At 41.7% G+C, this 19,590-nt stretch overlaps 1 protein-coding gene and 1 long non-coding RNA gene across 4 annotated transcripts in view; one reads left to right on the top strand and one right to left on the bottom strand.

Annotated features, from left to right (window-relative positions):
• The window catches only part of CRCP (CGRP receptor component), a 38,823-nt gene that overhangs the window by 2,157 nt on the left and 17,076 nt on the right, over positions 1-19,590 (bottom strand). For all 3 annotated transcript variants that reach the window (XM_037041710.1, XM_037041711.1, XM_037041709.1), the window contains one exon: positions 6,774-6,831. In XM_037041710.1, the coding sequence (XP_036897605.1) occupies positions 6,774-6,831 (58 nt within the window). The remainder of the gene's footprint in view (positions 1-6,773; positions 6,832-19,590) is intronic.
• On the top strand, positions 270-2,709 carry LOC118984008 (uncharacterized). Its single transcript, XR_005065846.1, has 3 exons — positions 270-434; positions 2,172-2,176; positions 2,635-2,709. It is a non-coding gene; the product is annotated as an uncharacterized LOC118984008 (long non-coding RNA).

Here is a 19,590-nt window from a genome sequence, read left to right as displayed (position 1 = left end):
TGAGAGGCACAGGGCAGACTGAGTCCGCTGGTTTAAAAGAGCTGGGTTACACGACCTCCAAGAGGCCTTTCTTTGTAGAAAAACACACAGAGAGAACTTCAACAGGCCACCTTCTTGCCTCCCAATCTCTGAGTGTGGCAGATGCAACACTAGGATTAGGTGTTAGTAAACTGTGATCGTGGCAGAGGGCTGAAGAGCTTTCTATTCTGCCAAATTCTCCAAGAGCAGCTCTGATTAGCACAGAACTCTCAGGGATAATTGTAGTCAGGAACTTTTCAACCCAAGATTCCCAGTCACGGAAAGAAAACCCAAGCCACATAAGGAAAATGAAATATATACAAAAAAAAATTTCAGAAATCAAAAACATACTAACCCATCTTAGATCACTATGGTAATCAAGAGTAACTATATTATTCACCATTTCTTCCCAACACGTGAGAAACAGAGCCAGCCGGGCCAAGATGGAGGCGTAGGTGGAAACACTGTGCCTCCTCGCACAACCAAGTTTAAAGACAACAAAGTTTTAGTAACAAAAACGCTGCCAAAACACAGAAAATTGACCTGCACGGAAGTCCAACAACAACAAACCATTCAGCCAGACTGGTAAGAGGGGCGGAGTCAGCAGCTGGTGGAGCGGGGTCACGCAGAAAAAAGTGGCCAGACCAACCCAGGCTCGCAAGCGGCAGTTGGCAGATCCCAGGTGTGGGGTGGCAATGGGCAGACCCAATGAGGGCACAAGGTGGCTGGCTGACCGCGGTCACACATTCGCACACAGATAAACCAAGCGAAGGAGCGAGCAGTGAGACAGACCGTGCAAACCAGGGCCCCAGCAATGAGAATTAGAGCCTAAAAGCACCAATTGGAAAAACTGCCGGGGGTCGAGGTGCTGGGAGAGGCTCCCAGGCTCACAGAGTTTGTTGGAGAGACCCACAGGGTGCTGGAGGGTGCACAGGCCCACACACCCGGGAGCGGGCACCAGGGTGGCCAGGTTTGCTTGCAGGAAGCAGCAGAGGGGACCAAAATCTGAGAGAGAGCAGAACAAAGGCTATGGTCCTTCTCTGACCCCACCCCCACATACAGCATCAAAACCCACCCACTGGGTCGCCCCACCCTAGTGAACACCTAAGGCTCCACCCGTCATACCTAACAGGCGCCAACAGACCAAAAGATTATGACTCAAGAAGAACACCTCAAAGCCCCAGAGCCAATAATTCTAAGTAACCAAGAGATAGCCAACCTATCAGATGCACAGTTCAAAACACTGGTGATCAGGATGTTCACAGAACTGGTTGATTTTAGTCACAAATTAGAGGAACATATGAAGGCTAAACTAACTGAAATGAAGGGAAATGCACAGAAAACCAAAAGTGATAGAAAGGAAACTGGGACTCAAATCAAGGGAGTGGACCAGAAGGAAGAAAAACATGACCAAACAGAAAAGAATGAAGAAACAATAATTCAAAAAAATGAGGAGAGGCTTAGGAACCTCCAAGACATCTTTAAACGTTCCAACATCCGAATTATAGGGATACCAGAAGGGGAAGGAAAAGAGCAACAAGTGGAAAACTTATTTGAACAAATAATAAAGGAGAACTTCCCACCCTGGCTAGTGTAGCTTAGTAGATTGAGTGCAGGCCTGCGAATCAGAAGATCGCGGTTCGATTCCCAGTCAGGGCTCATGCCTGGGTTGCTGGCCAGTTCCTGGCAGGGGCCAGTTCCCAGCAGGGGATGCACGAGAAGCAACCATACATTGATGTTTCTCTTCCTCTCTCCTTCCCTTCCCCTCTAAAAATAAATAAATAAAATATTTTTTAAAAAAAAGGAGAACTTTCCCAATCTGGCAAAGGAAATAGACTTCCAGGAAATCCAGGAAGCTCAGAGAGTCCCAAAGAAGTTGCACCTGAAAAAGAACACACCAAGGCACACCATAATTACATTAGCCAAGATTAAAATGAAGGAGAGAATCCTAGAAGTAGCAAGAGATAAGGGGACAGTCACCTACAAAGGAGTTCCCATCAGACTGTCAGCTGATTTCTCAAAAGAGACCTTACAGGCAAGAAGGAGCTGGAAAGAAGTATTCCAAGTCATGAAATCCAAAGACCTACATCCAAGACTGCTCTATCCAGCAAAGCTCTCATTTAGAATGGAAGGGCAGATAAAGTGCTTCTCAGATAAGGTCAAATTCAAGGAGTTCATCATCACCAAGCCCTTATTATGTGAAATGTTAAAGGGACTTATCTAAGAAAAAGAAGATAAAAAATATGAACAGTGAAAGGATAGCAAACTCACAAATCCTAACAACCACACCTAAAACAAAAGCAAACTAAGCAAACAACTAGAACAGGAGTGGAACCAGAGAAATGGAGATCACATAGAGGGTTAGCAACACGGGAGTGGGAGGAGGAGAGGGGGTGGGGAAAGGCAGTGAATATGTAGCATAGAAGGTGGGGAGAAAATAGACAGGGGGAGGGCAAGAATAGTATGGGAAATGTAGAAGCTAAAGAACTTACGACACATGGACATGAACTAAAGGGGGGGAATGTGGGTGGGAGAGGGTGTGCGGGGTGGAGGGGAATGAAGGGGGGAAATAAGATAACTGTAATGGCATAATCAATAAAATACATTTAAAAAAAGAAACAGAGCCAAAATAAAGAAATGCAAAGTACCATCTCAACATTCTGATACCAAAGGTTTCAAGTTTTTCAGAATATAAAGGCAAATGAAATTTAAAAATCCAAAGTATTTGCAGATGGGTCACCATAAATGATAAATGTTTCTAATTATCTACATCTAATTTCTAAGATTACATCGATCTTTGACCAGGTGCTGTCAAACTCAGCAGATGAACTACAAAAATGGTTGCTTCTCATTTTAAGCTGCCAGGCCTAACCTCCTACTTTCCTCAAATATCTCAAAATCTAACAATCACTGACACTTTCAGCTATCTGACCTGGAACGGTTCACTTAATCTCTGCAAATTTCAATTATCCCCAACATAAAATGAAAGTAATGTGGTCAGGACCAAATGAAAACATACATTACAGTGTTTTATAAGTCATAAAACTATATAATTCAAGACATTTTTATCACTAAATTATAAAAGGCATAGACGGTAGTGTTCAGCAGAGTGGCCTGTGAGGCCATGGGGTTCACTGTCCTATCTTCAGACCAGAAGGCTCAAGAGGGGATGGCAGAGTCCCAGAAGCTGGGGGTTTCCTCATTCTGCCCAGACGGCAGGCTGTGGATCTGAGGATCACAACAAATCATGGCTGAGGTATACCTGAGAAAGAGAGGCTTCAGCCTCAAAAACTGACTACTAACAAATGGTAGAAGCAGGGTTACTTCTGGACCCGGGGCACAAAAGACTGTGAGGTTAACATGGGAAAATTCTCAAGTACTTTGCAGTTTCCATTCTATGTGAAAACCTAATTTCTTATCCCACTCTGGTGAGAAGAGATATTGCTACAAGCCTTGGTAAATAATTTGCTATCTTTTACTGCCAAATACTAGGCTGGGAGAAATCTAGCTAAGAAGTGGTCCAACTACTGGGAAAGAACATACACAATTTTTTACCAAGGAAAGGAAAAGAGAATAAAGAGTCCAAGGGCATCCACACAAGTCTCTCTGCAACAGCACATGGTTTGGAGGAACACAGTGAGACCTTCAAATCACACAGACCCAAACCAGCCACTCACTAGCCAAGACTACGTGAGGCCGTCAAGGTGACACACACAAAGGCCCTAGCACCACGTCTGGCATACAGTAGGCACTCTGAACAGCAGCTAATCTTACCAAGTAACCAAAGAGCTTTCTACAGGCTCTGGGATGAAGTCGCACTAATCCTCCCCATCTCTTCTCCATCTGTCATGAAGCCATGAATAACATATGTTTCTGATTAAAGTTGTAGGAGGCAGGACATGGGATCTTTAACCCAGAGGGAAAGGAATTAGTTTCTTGCCGTTTTGTTTGTTTTTTCTCCTCTCTAAGTTGAGTCTCCAATACAGTCAAAAGCATAAGAATAAAGAGGGTCCCAAAAAGAATCTTTATGTATCCTAAAGGCCAGTTACCCAGAAAGGCACCATTTGTGGAAGAAATTTTTCTAACTTAATTTATTACATTTTGAAGAGCAGAAATAAAATCACTAAGACAATACATTTTAGTCAGAAATTAAAAGCCCTTTAAAGAGGTTTTTCGTTTGTTTGTTTGGTTGGTTGGTTGTTTTTAAACAACTCTAAAGATCACAGATATTTTTGGCCATTTTCTTCCACACCTTTCTGAAGGAAAGAGTTAAATACTTCTGGAACTGACTTTGGAAACAGTTTTATCCTCATTTTACTAATTCTCCAGCCAAAGCTGTTGGTTTTTACTTGTAGAGAGAGGGGAAGGGAGGGAGAAAGAAACATTAGTATGCAAGAGATACACTGATCGTCACCCTTCGCATGCCCCCAACTGGGGACCTGACCCACAACCCAGGCATGTGCCCTGACCAGAGACTGAACTGGTGATCCCTCAGTTCGCAGGCAGGCACTCAGTCCACTGAGCCACACCAGCCACGTAGCCAAAGTTTTTTTATTGGCAGTTAAATGGCCTGCCTAATGTTTCTAGCTTATTCATGCTCTTTGCTCTGTACAACCAAAGGGTCTACTGCAGCATGCCCACACAGCAACCACTTGGTTTGTATCACAGGACCTCATTTCACATTCTCCTTATACCATCTCAACTTTCTTTTTTTTAAATGTATTTTATTGATTATACCATTACAGTTTTTGTTCTATTCCCCCCCTTCATTCCCCTCCACCCGGTACACCCCCTCCCCCACCATTCCTCCCCTTTAGTTTATGACCACGTGTCTCAAGGTCTTTAGATTCTATATTTCCCCCACTATTCTTGCCCTCCCCCCTATTTTCTACCTACTGTCTATGCTATTTTCTGTACCTTCTCCCCCCTTCTCCCCCTCCCACTCCCCTGTTGCTAACCCTCCATGTGTTCTTCATTTCCATGGTTCTACTCCTGATCTAGCTGTCCTCTTGGTTTGCTTTTGTTTTAGGTGTGGTTGTTAATAACTGTGAGTTTGCTGTCCTTTCACTGTTCATATTTTTTATCTTCTTTTTCTTAGAAATGTCCCTTTAACATTTCATATAATAAGGGCTTGGTGATGATGAACTCCTTGAATTTGACCTTATCTGAGAAGCACTTTATCTGCCCTTCCATTCTAAATGAAAGCTTTACTGGATAAAGCAATCTTGGATGTAGGTCTTTGGATTTCATGACTTGGAATACTTCTTTCCAGCTCCTTCTTGCCTGTAAGGTCTCTTTTGAGAAATCAGCTGACAGTCTGATGGGAACGCCTTTGTAGGTGACTGTCCCCTTATCCCTTGCTGCTTCTAGGATTCTCTCCTTCATTTTAATCTTGGCTAATGTAATTATGATGTACCTTGGTGTGTTCCTTCTTGGGTCCAACTTGATGGTTTCACAGGAGAATTCTACAAAGCATTTAAGGAAGAGCTAACCCCTATTCTTCACAGACTATTCCAAAAAATCCAAAATGATGGAAAACTCTCAAACTCTTTTTATGAAGCCAGCATCATTCTAATTCCAAAACCAGATAGAGACACAACAAAGAAAGAAAACTTCAGGCCAATATCACTGATGAACATAGACGTTAAAATCCTCAACAAAATACTGGCAAATCGCACCCAACAATACATCAGAAAGATCATACACCACGGCAAAGTGGGATTCATCCCAGGGATGCAAGGACGGTTCAATATCCACAAATCAGTAAATGTAATACATCACATAAACAAAAGCAAAGACAAAACCACATGATCATACCAACAGATGTGGAAAAAGCTTTTGATAAGGTACAACACCCATTTATGATAAAGGTACTCAACAAAGTAGGAACAGAGGGAGCATTTCTCAACTTTCTACTCCACCGGCCTCCCACAATTCTGAAGCTTTATACTGTGACTGCAAGCTAGACTGTCCAAGTGATGGGGTGCCTCCGAATGGTTTTACGCAGAGAAGTAAACAATTACGTGGTTGTAGAAAGTGAACTCTGATGGTGGTGTAGACGACGGACTGGAGGGATACAGGCTGGAGGCACGGAGAACGGTGAGAGGATAATTCATGGGCAGAGGTGAGGAGCGATGACCGGAGTGATGCAGTGCAGAGGGGAAGGAAGACTAAGAGGAGACAGGAGCACCAGAACCTGGGCACTAACCGAATATGAGGTAGAAGGAAGAGAATGACTTCCAGGTTCCAGCTTAGGAGACTGGGCCAGGAGGGTGAAGGAGAAAGAGAGCATGGAGGAAAGTTGTTAATGGTGCTCCATTAACAACAACACGAAAAAATTCCAGAAGAGTAAGTCAAAGGGCAGGAGTGAGGGGAGGTGAATTCCACCAAAGTCATGTTGAGTGTAATGTATTTAAGCAATATCTGGGTTGGCAATAACCCTACAGGGAAGCAATGGCCAGGATTGCGTAGGACATTAGGTGAGACAAAGAGCCACCAAACCGTAGGCCTAAACCTTATAGAAGGAATTAAATTTCCTCCAGTCTTCTACTTTACCTAAGTCCATACTAACTGGGTCACATTGGTGAGGCTTCCTTTAACTTACAAAATGGAGTGATCTGACTGTCTTTTCAGGGGGTGTCAGTCCCTGGCTGGTCTGTTGTCAGTCTGTACACCGCCCTTTCTGCATGTCAAACCCAGACACCACCACCCCACCACACACACGCACACACCAAGTCCAGGCCTCCTTCACTCACCAGCTGGATCTCAACAGCAGTCATAGGCCTGTGATTCAGCAGCTGAAGTTTTTCGGCTCTGTCAAAAAAAAAAAAAGGACAAAGCACTTAAAACTCTCACACCCCTAAGGATCCTAGATGTTTACAGTTTGTCTTGTAGGAAGACAACCTATGAGGAGGGTCCAAAAGCACCCTCCTTTTTTTATCTGAGGTGCAAAGGCAGAAGAAAAAGAGGTCTGCGCTTCAACATAGAGGGGATCTCAGAGAATCCTTAGAAAGACTAGTTAAACAATGACGGATGGAGAGAAGTGCAAGGAGAAAAGAAAATTCATCTTTAACGGGCTTTCTGTCCTGTACCATTGATACAAAGGAGATTGGAGAGAGGGAATGGAAGACTAGGGTTGACGGTAAGATGTGGGGCCAAAGATGGGGAAAAAAGGGCAGGCAACCAATATGTTTTGTTTAAAACGAGTGATATAAATCAAATACTTAAACAATATTAATAAAAACCAATCAGAACAATTTGGCAACTTTAACTCTGAGGAAGATCAAAGTTCCTCCCAACCCTAATCTGATGTCTTACTACTAAAAGCAAAGGCCAGTATGATAGAGTATTACTCCAGAGGAATTAAAGGAAGATCCTTAGGGCTGCTTCCTCCCCATTCACATTATGAATGTATACTTGCCCTACCTCAAAATGCTCTGAGATACTACCATTATATGGTTCCTTATTAAGTCTGAGAAGTGCCTGAAAGTTTGGGCACCTGAAGACACCCAACAACAAACGTCTAAACTGCAAATTCAGAAAATAAAGAACAAAGTGACAGTGACCGGAGGGGAGTGGGTAATGGGGGAAAGAAGGGGAAGGGTCAAGTCAAGGAACGTGTATAGAGGACCCATGGACAGAGTCAACGGTGGGGGTAGAGGGTGGGAGGACTGAATGTGAAAGGTTGGGGGTGGGTAGGGCAAGGGAGAGTAATGGGGGAAATGTGTGGACAACTCTAATTGAACAATAAAAAAATTTTTTTAGCCCTGGCTGGTGTAGCTCAGTGGATTGAGCATGGGCCTGTGAACCACAGGATCATGGTTTGATTCCCAGTCAGGGCACATGCCTGGGTTGCAGGCCAGTTCCCAGCAGGGGATTCACCAGAGGCAACCATACATTGATATTTCTCTCCTTCTCTCCTTCCTTCCTCTCTAAAAATAAATAAATAAAATCTTTTAAAAAAATTTTAAGACAAACTGCAATTTCAGGTTAATATGACTAAAGCAGTTACATCGTGAGACATGAAGTTATAGGATGTCTTTTGTGGCACAGAGGTGGCCTTGGTTCCTTACCACATAGTGTAAGGAACCATCTAGGCTGCCCATGAAGAAGGTTCCCTTCCACTGAGTTCCGAGGACAACGGCTCCCTGCATGACTGCAAGCTGAGCAGCACTGGGAGGGCGTCCTGGTGGTAGAGGCGGAATGCCGCCAGCAGCAGCCCCAGCTCCAAATCGGGCACTGCGCCATGGCCTCCTTCTAACAGCACTGTTGAACCATGTGGGTGGATGGAAACAAGTAGATAGTAAGTCCTGGGGATTGTGAAACCTAAAGAGCCAAAAGCCACAGACTGGGCCAGGGGGAGATACAGTGACATGCCAGGTAAAAGAGCTGACGGTGGCAGGCCACAGGTGCACAAAGTTCAGATGATAAAGTTGTGAGTACGCAGGTGGAGCATCAGGGTAGAGTCAGAGGAAGAAGCAGGGCCTGAGGGTACACTGAATTCCTGGAAGGCCATGCAGGGTAGGCTGGCTGTGTTGGACAATGACCTTTGCTGTTGACGGTGGCTGCGGGTCCAGTTTAGCCCAGTGTCGCACAAAAGGGCAGGTTCTGGAAGGAGACTGGAGATGTTTACCAACTAAGGAGACAAGCATGTGGAGAGGCTGAGTTATCTTAAGGGAAAAACCCTCACAGAAACAGAAGTCCAAAGTTTCAGCAAAGGGGGCTCATGCTCTACTGAGACCATAGCAAAGCGGAAATAAAAAGCAAATTTGAGGCAACATGAGGGAACTGAGTCCAATTTAGATAGTTTTCTCAGTGAAGCGGAAGTAAAGTCACCATCTGCGAGGTGTGGGTGTGAAGAGGGTTAACAGGACCACAAGCTGCAGAGACCAGGTGAAGGAACTAGCGATTGTCATCGAGCGGTTTTGAAGGCCCAACTGAGGTAGAAAACATGAATCCTCACTCAAAACAAAAGTATTTATTTTAACCACCATCATCCAACAATATAAATACAGAACAGAGAAAGAGCAGGAATAGAGAAAAGATATAGCTGAATAAATGGATATCTTGGCTACAAATCAATTAAACCAGAGGAACTTTGTCAAACAGTCATTATTCTGCCAGGCTCTGAACTGCTGCAACTGTTCCCAGTTACAAAAGGGATCGTAAGACTTCGAGCAACAAGAACATTCTTGGCTGCTCCCTGAAAGACACAACGTGGAATCAAACCAACTAAGCAAGCCCTCTGCTCCTATACCCAAGATGCTAAGCACTCAAGTAAAATGGTACAGCCACCCGTACCGCGGGCTCATCTTTTTGGGGGGGTTGGGGGAGCAGCTGACTTCATAACCAAGCCTGTTTTTATTGTCTCTACTTTCTTCCCTTCACCTCCCAACTCAATGCACTTTTAGCTCCTGCCCAGGCTGACCAAAACTGTTTCACTAAAGGGCCGGGTGACCTCCACATCGACAATGCTAGTGGATGTTTCTCCGTCTTGCTCTGTCCTGTGTCGGTGTATCTAGCATTGCTGATCACTCCCTCCTTAGAACTATCTATTCTTGTGGCTTCCACAACACCACTACTTCCCAATTCTCTTATCTTTCTGACTATTCCTCTTTTACCTCTTTCTAGGTTTTCTTTTTTCCTGCTTGCCTCTGTAGCATTTTCATGGTGCCACCTTTCATCCTCATTCAAAACTCGCAATTTTATCTGCTACTATAAATTCTAACGAAGAATTCATGTTTTCATGCTGAGTTGCGCTCCAGACCTCTGTAACCAGATGCCATCTAGACAGCTCCGACACATGTGACACACCACACATTCCAAAGCACTCTGACTACACCTCCCAACAAGCCACTCTTCTCTGCACTTCTCACCTTATTAAGAGCCAGACACTCGCGCCAAAACCTGCGGGCCATCTTCGACTCTTCCCTCTCACCCACTGTCCATATAAAGTCACAAAAATATTAGCAACTCTGGGTTTTTTCCCAAGATATTTGCCCCTCCTGACCATTTCTACAAGTCACTTCAGTTCTGTCACTTTCTCAATCTATCCTAACTCTTACAAGTATATTTTAAGTAAGATGTAAATCCGGTTATCTTACTTTCCTGCTTATAATTCTCCCAGTCTCCACAGGGCTTGGTACGATATTCAGTTTCCTGGGTTCAGCCTCCAGAACCCGCTGAAGTTCAGTCTTGGTCACTCTATCTAGATTCATGTGCCTTCGCTTGCCCTAAGCACTCGTATCTGAATTACAATCGTTCCCACCCTCGACCCTTATCTGCAGTTTTGCTTTCCGTGGTTCACTTACCCTCAGTCAACCACAGTCCAAAAATATTAACTGGAATATTCCAGAAATAACCAATCTATAAGTTTTAAATTGCATACCATTCTGAGTATGTGATGAAACATCACAACACCCCACACCACCCTGCCTGGGATGTGAATCATCCCTCTGTCCAGTGTATCCATGCTGTACATAAGTACAGTAAAATAAGACCACATTCACATAACTTTTATTCAGTGTTTTGTTATAATTGTTCTATTTTATTATTAGTTATTGAAAAACTGTAGTGAGATATTCAGATATAAAAATTAAAGAGCACTTCAACAGTGTCTATTATAACTCTGATTCCTGTCCTAAACTGCACTGGCTAGCAAAAGATGGTCCAAGTCTTGATGGTGGTATGTGGCAAGCAACTGCCTGGATAACAGACACTGAGGCCAAATGAATTCCAATGGGCTGCAACGTTGACTACCTCCTAGAGGAGCCAGGCCCCAGTCACAGTGAAAGAAGCCTGCTAGCCCCCTCTAGCGTTTAGTTGTAGAAAACCACTGCCTGTAGCTTTGCTTCTGACAGTCATGAATAACCTATGTAAACGTTAATCTGCTCCAGGAATCAACCATTTTATTAAAAGCGGCCAGGTGGCTCAGTCGGTGGAAGCATCACCCCATGCACTAAAAGGGTGCAGGTTGAATTCCCAGTCAGGGCACAAGCCTGGGCTGCAGACCACGTCCCCAGTTGGGGGGCACGTGAGAGGCAACTGATTGATGTTTCTCTCCCTCTCTTTGTGTCTCCCTTCCCCTCTCACTAAATATCAATAAATAAAATCTTTAAATAAATGAATATGTGTGTACTATTGGTGGGAATGTACGATAAACTGGTGAAGACACTATGGAAAACAATATGAAGGTTCCTCATAAAATTAAAAACAGAACTACCATATGACCCAGCAATTCCATTTTTGGGTATTTATCTGAAGAAAATAAAAACACTAACTTGAAAATATACATATACCCCTATGTTCACTGCAGTATTATTGGTAATAGCAAAAACATGGAAAATTGACTTTTCTACATATATATGTGTGTGTATATACATGAATGAATATTATCCAGCCATAAAAATATTGTATAATCTCTCTTACACTTGGAACCTAAAAATAAATAAATAAATAAAACAAAAAAGATTCAAGCTTATAAATATAGAGAAAACATGAATGGTTGCCAGAGGTGGGGGAGGGAGAGAAGTGGGAAAGTGGATTTTAAAAAGCAATTAAATTTTTATATAAAAAGGTAAAGGAACAGAAAAGCCGAAGCAATTCTGAAAAAGAAAAATAAAGTTGAAGAATTCGTATTATTTGATGCCAACATTTACTGTAAAGCTGCAATGATCAAGACAGCGTGGTACCGGCAGAAGGGCAGACACACAGATGAGTGGAACAGAACAGGGAATGAATAAACAGACTCAGGAGATTTCTTACAAAACTAGAAAAGTAATTAAATGGAGAAAGGACAGTCTTTCCAACAAACGGCACTGAAAGTGTGAAATCCACACATAACCAAAAATTGAATCTCAACTCCATTTCACACTGTAGCCTCAAAATTAACTTAAAATGAATCATTTCTAGAAGAAAACATAAGAGAAAATCTTTGTGATCTTGGGTATGACAGTTTTTATATAGTAACATCAAAAGCAAGATGCACAAAAGAAAACAGAAAAGATCAATGTGACTTTATTGAAATTAAAATCTTCTGCCCTGAGAAAGACAGTATTAAGAGAATGAAACCAGAGATTAAATATTTGCAAATTATATACTGAACTAAGGACATATCCACAATATATACAGAACTCTCAAAACTCAGAAATACCCCTGGCTGGGTGGTTCAGTTGTTGGAGTATTGCCCCGTACACCAAAAGGCTGAGGGCTTCATTCCCAGTAGTAAGGCATACAGGAGGACCAGTCTCTTTCTCTCTCCCACCCCCCTGCCCTGCTTCCTCTCTCTCTAAAATCAATAAACATATCCTCAGGTGAGGATTTAATTCAGAAATAAAATAAATAAAAAAGGACAAAATATCCGAATAGACACCTTATCAAAGAATACAAGTGAAATAAGAATAAGAAAATGTTCGATATTACTGATTACTATGGAAATACGAATTAAAATCACAATGAGATAACACCTCAAACCAGTAAGAACGGCTAAAATAAAAAATACTAAAAATACCAAGTACTGATGAGGACATAGATTAAGTGGAACTCTTTGATATTGCTAGGGGAATGAAAAATGATGCAGTCATTTTAGGAAAGAGTTTGGCAGTTTCTTAGAGTTCAACTGATGTATGACTCAACAATCCCTGGGTACACCCCATACAATGGAACACTACTCAGCAAATAAAACGCAATGAACTACTGGTACATGCAACGACATGGATGAATCTCAAACGCATTACACTAAGTGAAAGAAGCCCCACTCAAAAGGCTACGTACTACAATACCATTTACATGACTTTCTGGAGTACGTCAACTATAGGAAAAGAAAACAGATTGTTTGCCAGGCACCAGGTATAGGGGAGGGGATTAATTACACAAAAGGATAGGTAATATCTGGGGGTGATGGAACTGTTCTGCAATACACATGAATTACTTGTACACTAATGACATTGAAAAAAATATTTCTATCAGTCCAATGTCAACTCAAATTTCTAGGGTGAAATATTCCCTTGCCTGACTATTGGAAAGGAATAGTTCTGTTCTTTTCCCCCAGAAGAAAAAGCTCCCTTTCAGTGCCCAGGCAAGGACATCCAAAGGGCCCAGTGAGTCCACTATTCCTTTTTTTTAATTGAACTTATTGGGGTGGCATTGGTTAACAAAACTACATAGGTTTCAGGTATACAATGATACAATACATCACCTGTTATTTTATTGTGTTCACCACCCCAAGTCTCTTTCAATCACCATTTATCCCCCCTTATCATCTTCTACCACCTCCCCCACCCCCCTCTATTAATCACAATGTGTTATGGGTCCACTATCTTGGTACACAAACTTAGCTTTCTTAGAAAAACTACAGGACACTTTGGTTAAGATGAGAGAGATCACTATCAGGTTACTGCTTACTATATGCTTGATTTGGGGCATGTATATAACTAATCTGAGACTCAGTTCACTCATCGGTAAAACAAAGAGTTGGCTGTCAGGATCAAGTGAGGCAGTGTACAGAAAACTCAGCCCAAACCTTAATTCTCCTACACTCACACGCTCTCTTCTCACCTTTCCTTTCCTTCTATTAAAGGAAGTGTTCTATAGGAACATTTCCATTGGAAGTTCGCCTACTTTTCAAAGCTAACCTCTAATTTCTGAACCATTTGATTATATGCACTTCTAAAAAAAGGTTTTCCACTACAGGACAAGGCCAGGCACCCCTGACTACTTCAAACAACATCACAAATATTAGCCCTACGGGCTGGACCTAAAACAGGCCACAAAGCCACACCACCACTGAGGATTCAGCTACTGCTCTTTTCATTGAAAACATAACCTGCTACAAGTCTGTTTTTATCAGCATTAAAGACTGTAACAATGGTCAAAAAACAGTCAGACTAAAATAACTTCAATCCACTACACCTCTGGTACTCTCACAAGTTCACTTTTCCTGCATCTTGGCCTTCTCCATTAAAAAATATTTGGAAGTGCCCTCTTTGAGGTGGCTCAGTTTTTTGGGCAACATCCCACAAAGCAAAAAGTCACGGGTTTGTTTCCTGGTCAGGGCACATACCTGGGTTGCAAGTTCAGTCCCTGGTCGGGCACGAATGACAGGCAACCAAATGATGTTTCTCTCCCTTTCTCACTCCCTTATCCTCTCTCTAAAAATAAATTTAAAAAATCTTTTTAAAAGTAAAGTGTTTGGCAGCTTCAGCCTGCTTTTTCTGACAGCCTGTCCTATAGATTTAAGATTTCTCTAGGCAACTCCTACAATCACACGGGCCAAATTCTTGTAATAAATTTCTTACTCTATCTATAAAAAAGTGCTTAGAGAAAAAAAATTACTCAAAGAGGTGGTAGATTGATTTACTGGGGTTAAATGGAATGAAATTACTTCATCATAACAGGTAGAATAACAGTGCTTTATCATTCAGGAATCAAAAGCAAAGACAGATAAAAAGAAAAAATTAAACTACAAACATAAAGTAATAAACTCAAGAAGATACCCCCGCTGGCAGTACAGTCTAGTCTATGAAGTAGCAGCAGTCCATTAGGTTTCTGTAAGAATGAAAATTAAATGAGAGCCCAGGCTGGGAAGCTCAGTTGGTTGGTGAGTCGAACTGATTCACAAGGGTTGTGGGTTCCACCCCTGGTCAGGGCACATACACGGATCAACCAAAGATTGCATAAATGAGTGAAACAACAAATCACTGTTTCTCTCTCTCCCTCACTCCCTTCCTCTCTCACAAAAATCAATCAATCAACCAATCATTGAATGAGAACGTTAAATGTATGGAACCCTAAATGGGCTCCATAAATGGAAGTTACTGTCATTGAAGTGTGGAGACATGAAACCTCCCTGATTCAATTTCATATAATTTATACTGGTTTCCAATAAGGGCAGATCTGTTATCCACCCCAACTTTTCAAGTAAATACTCCTTAAAGCTTATAATATACCAAAGATCAAGAATGCCTTTGAGTAACAAGTAAATAATCTTCCCCCAATGTCCTGACCATGTATATGTAACACACAACTTTTAAAGACTAAATGATGAGGAAATAGAAAATCTGAACAGATTTACTCTAGACCAGTAAGGAGACTCTAAATTAATGTTCAAAAAATCTCGTAATAAAGAAAAATCCAGGACCAGATGGCTTTACAGGTAAATTCTAACAAAAATATTTAAGAATTAATACCAATCCTTTTCAAGCTCATCCAAAACAAAGAGGGAATACTTCCTAACTCATTCTATGAGGCCAAGACTGACCCATAACAAAGTCCAACACAGATACTACAAGAAAGCTACAGACCAATATCCCTTCTAAATATTAATGCAAAATTCTAAAAAAAAAAAATACTAACACATTAAAGGACTACATATGATGACCAAGTGGGATTTATTCATGGAATCCAAGGAGAGCTCAACATATAAAAATCAATGTAACATACATGAAAAAAATGCAGAAAAAAAGCACATAATTATCTCAATTGATGCAGAAAAAGCATGTGGCACAATTCAACACCATTTCATTTTTAAATATGCACAAACTAGAAATAGAGGGAAACTACTGTAACATAATAAAGATCATATATGAAAACCACAGCTAATATCATAATGTTGAAAGGTTGGAAGCTTCTCCTCTAAGATCAGGAACAAGACAAGGATGTCTGCTTTTACCATTTCTATTCAACATAGTAGTGGAAGTTCTAGCCAGAACAATTAGACAAGAAAAAGATATAAAAGGCATCTAAATTAGAAAGGAGGCCATAAAATTATCTCTCTTTACAGACAACATAATCCTGTATGAAGAAATGACAGTGAGAACTAATAATTTCAGCAAAGTTACAAGATACAAATTCAGCATGCAAGTTGTGTGGTTTCTATATACTGACAATGAGCAATCTGAAAAAGAAGTTAAGAATACAATTCCATTTACATTTATTTACAACTGAACATAACGAATGAGGTAAAAGACTTGTACACTGAAAACTATAAAATGTTGCTGAAAAAGATTAAAGAAGGTATAAACAAATGAAAGACAGCCCCTGTTGGTGGACTGGAGGACCAAATATTTTTAACATGTCAATATTATCCAAAGATTCAGTGCAATCCCTGTCAAAATCCCAATGGCATTTTTTCCAAAAATAGAAAAATCCATCCTAAAATTCATCTGGAATTCCAAGAACCCCCAAATAGTCTTGAAAAAAAGAACAAGGTTGGATGTCTCACACTTCCTGACTCCAATACTTACTACAAAGCTACAGTAATCAGCCCTGGCCAGTGTGGCCCAGTTGATTGGAGCATCATCCCATAAACCAGAAGGTTGTGGGCTTGATTCCCCATCAAGGCACACACCTAGGTTGTAGGTTCAGTCCCTGGTCAGGGCACATACGAGAGGCAAATGATTGATCTTCCTCACATAAATGTTTCTCTCTCTCTCCCTCCCTCCCTCCCTTCCTCTATCTCTAAAATAAGTGGGTATGTCTTCAGGTGAGGATAATAAACAAATAAATGAAAAGCTACAGTAACTAAGCAGCGCAATACTGGAATAAAGACAAACATATAAATCAATGGAATAAAGAGCCCAGACAAACCCTCGCATACATGGTCAATGATATTCAACAAAGCTGCCAAGACCATTCAGTGTATAAGGACAATCTTTTCAATAAATGGCACTGGGAAAAATGGATATCCAAATGAAAAAGAATGACGGTGGATCCTTTTCTTACACCACACACAAAAATTAATTCAAAATGGATCTACTGCCTAAACGAAAGATATAAAGTATAAAACTCTCAGGAGAAAACATGGGGGAAAAGACTGATGACACTGGATTTGACAATAATTTCTTGGATGTTACATGAAAGGCACAGAGAAGGACTTCCGCCAAGATGGAGGCATAGGTGGAAACACTGTACCTTCTCCCACAACCAAGTTTGAATACAACAAAGGTTTGGAGAACAAAGACACAGCCAAAGAACAGAAAATTGAATTATACGGAAGCCCGACAACAATGAACCATTCAACCAGGATGGTAAGAGGGGTGGAGCCAGCAGCGGAGCAGGGTCGGGCAGGAAAGATCCCCCGACCCAGGCATGCACGCAGCCCGGACACAGTCAGGGTGTGGGGCAGACTGACCGCGGTCGCACATTTGCGCACAGTGAGACGGACTGTGCAGGCCCCAGCGGCGAACCCAGTGGTGGAGGGCTGACTGCAGTGGCACATTCGCGTGCAGTGGGACGAAACTCGTGGGCCCCGGTGACGGTGGCAGCTGCGGCACCTGTGGTGGCAGCGGCAGTGGTGGTGCCGAGAGGTTGCAGACGGAACTGCCATTGCTCCTCTTTGACCCCGCCCCCACATACAGCATCACAACCCAACAACTGAGTTGCCCTGCTCTGGTGAACACCTAGGGCTCTGATCCTGATACGTAACAGGCACAAACAGTTCAAAAGATGGCGCAAGAAGAACTCAAAGTCCCAGAGCCGATAACTCCAAGGGACCAAGAGATTGCCAGCCTCTCAGATGCACAGTTCAAAACACTATTTATCAGGATGCTCACAGAACTGGTTGATTATAGTCACAAAATAGAGGAACATATGAAGGCTAAACTAATTGAAATGAAGGGAGATGCACAGGAAACCAATAGTGATGGAAAGGAAACTGGGACTCAAATCAATGGAACAGACCAGAAGGAAGAACGAAACATCCAACCAGAAAAGAATGAAGAAATGGGAATTCAAAAAAATGAGGAGAGGCTTAGGAACCTCCAAGACATCTTTAAACGTTCCAACATCTGGATTATAGGGGTACCAGAAGGGGGAAAGAAACAGCCACGAGTGGAAAACTTATTTGAACAAATAATAAAGGAGAACTTCCCCAGTCTGGCAAAGGAAATAGACTTCCAGGAAATCCAGGAAGCTCAGAGAGTCCCAAAGAAGTTGGACCCAAGAAGGAACACACCAAGGCACATCATAATTACATTAGCCAAGACTAAAATGAAGGAGAGAATCCTAGAAGCAGCAAGAGATAAGGGGACAGTCACCTACAAAGGAGTACCCATCAGACTGTCAGCGGATTTCTCAAAAGAGACCTTACAGGCAAGAAGGGGCTGGAAAGAAGTATTCCAAGTCATGAAATCCAAAGACCTACAGCCAAGATTGCTTTATCCAGCAAAACTTTCATTTAGAATGGAAGGACAGATAAAGTGCTTCTCAGATAAGGTCAAGTTCAAGGAGTTCATCATCACCAAGCCCTTATTATATGAAATGCTAAAGGGACTTATATAAGAAAAAGAAGATGAAAAATATGAACAGTGAAAGGACAGCAAACACACAGTTATTAACAACCACACCTAAAACAAAAGCAAACCAAGAGGACAGCTAGATCAGGAGTGGAACCATAGAAATGAAGAACACATGGAGGGTTAGCAACAGGGGAGTGGGAGGAGGAGAAGGGGGGAGAAGGCACAGAAAATAGCATAGATGGTAGGTAGAAAATAGATAGGGGGGAGGGTGAGAATAGTGGGGGAAATATAGAACCTAAAGAACTTGAGACACGTGGTTATAAACTAAGGGGGGGAGAATGGTGGGGGAGGGAGTGTGCAGGTGGAGGAGAATGACGGGGGGGGGAATAGAACAACTGTAATGGTCTAATCAATTATATATATATATATATAAAAGAAAGGCACAGAGAAGAAAAAATAGGTGACTTGGTCTTCAAAATTTTAAATGTGCATCAAGACACTAGCAATAGAGTAAAAAGGAAACCTACAGAACAGGAGAAAAATATTTACAGATTATATATCTCATAAGGACTAAGATCCAGCCTCCTAAAATTCAACAAGAAAAAAGAGGCAACCCAATTCAAACATGGGCAAAGGGCTTTGAACAGACATTTCTCTAAATAAGATTATGAATAGCCAAGAAGCACATGAAAAGAAGCACATGAAAAACATCACCAATCATTAAGGAAACGCAAAAGAGGCCCTGGCCAGGTAGCTCAGTTGGTTAGAGCACCACCCAATAGGCCAAGGTTGCAGGTTCGATCCCCAGTCAGAGCACATATAAAAGTCAACCAGTAAATGCATAAATAACAAATTGTTTCTCCCCCTATCTCAAATCAATCAATTAGTAAGAAGAAAGTGCAAAACAAAACCACAATGGGATACCATTTCATGCCCATTAACATAGCTATTATTAGAAAAAAACCAGAAGAGTTGATGAGGATGTGGAGAACTGGAACCTTAGCATAGTGCTGTGGGACTGTAAAATGGTACAACCACTATGAAAAACAATATTGCAGTTCCTCAAAAAATTAATAATAAAAGTATTGTATACTCCAACAATTTGACTTCTGGCTATATACTCGAAAGAACTGAAAGCTGAATCTCAAACATAGTTGTAAACTTATGTTCATAGCAGCATCATTATTCACAACAGCCAAAAGGTGAAAGCAACCTAAGTGTACACCAATGAATAAAAAGATAAGCAAAATGTGGTATAAACATAAAATGGAATACTGTACAATTTTCCAAAGGAAGAGAAATCTGACACATGCTACAACATGGATGAACCTTGAAGACA

The sequence above is a fragment of the Sturnira hondurensis genome, unplaced genomic scaffold (genome assembly GCF_014824575.4).
Source record: "Sturnira hondurensis isolate 20B ecotype Veracruz unplaced genomic scaffold, ASM1482457v3 Scaffold0003166, whole genome shotgun sequence".
Taxonomy (NCBI): domain Eukaryota; kingdom Metazoa; phylum Chordata; class Mammalia; order Chiroptera; family Phyllostomidae; genus Sturnira; species Sturnira hondurensis.
This window is presented reverse-complemented; position numbering and strand designations above follow the sequence as displayed.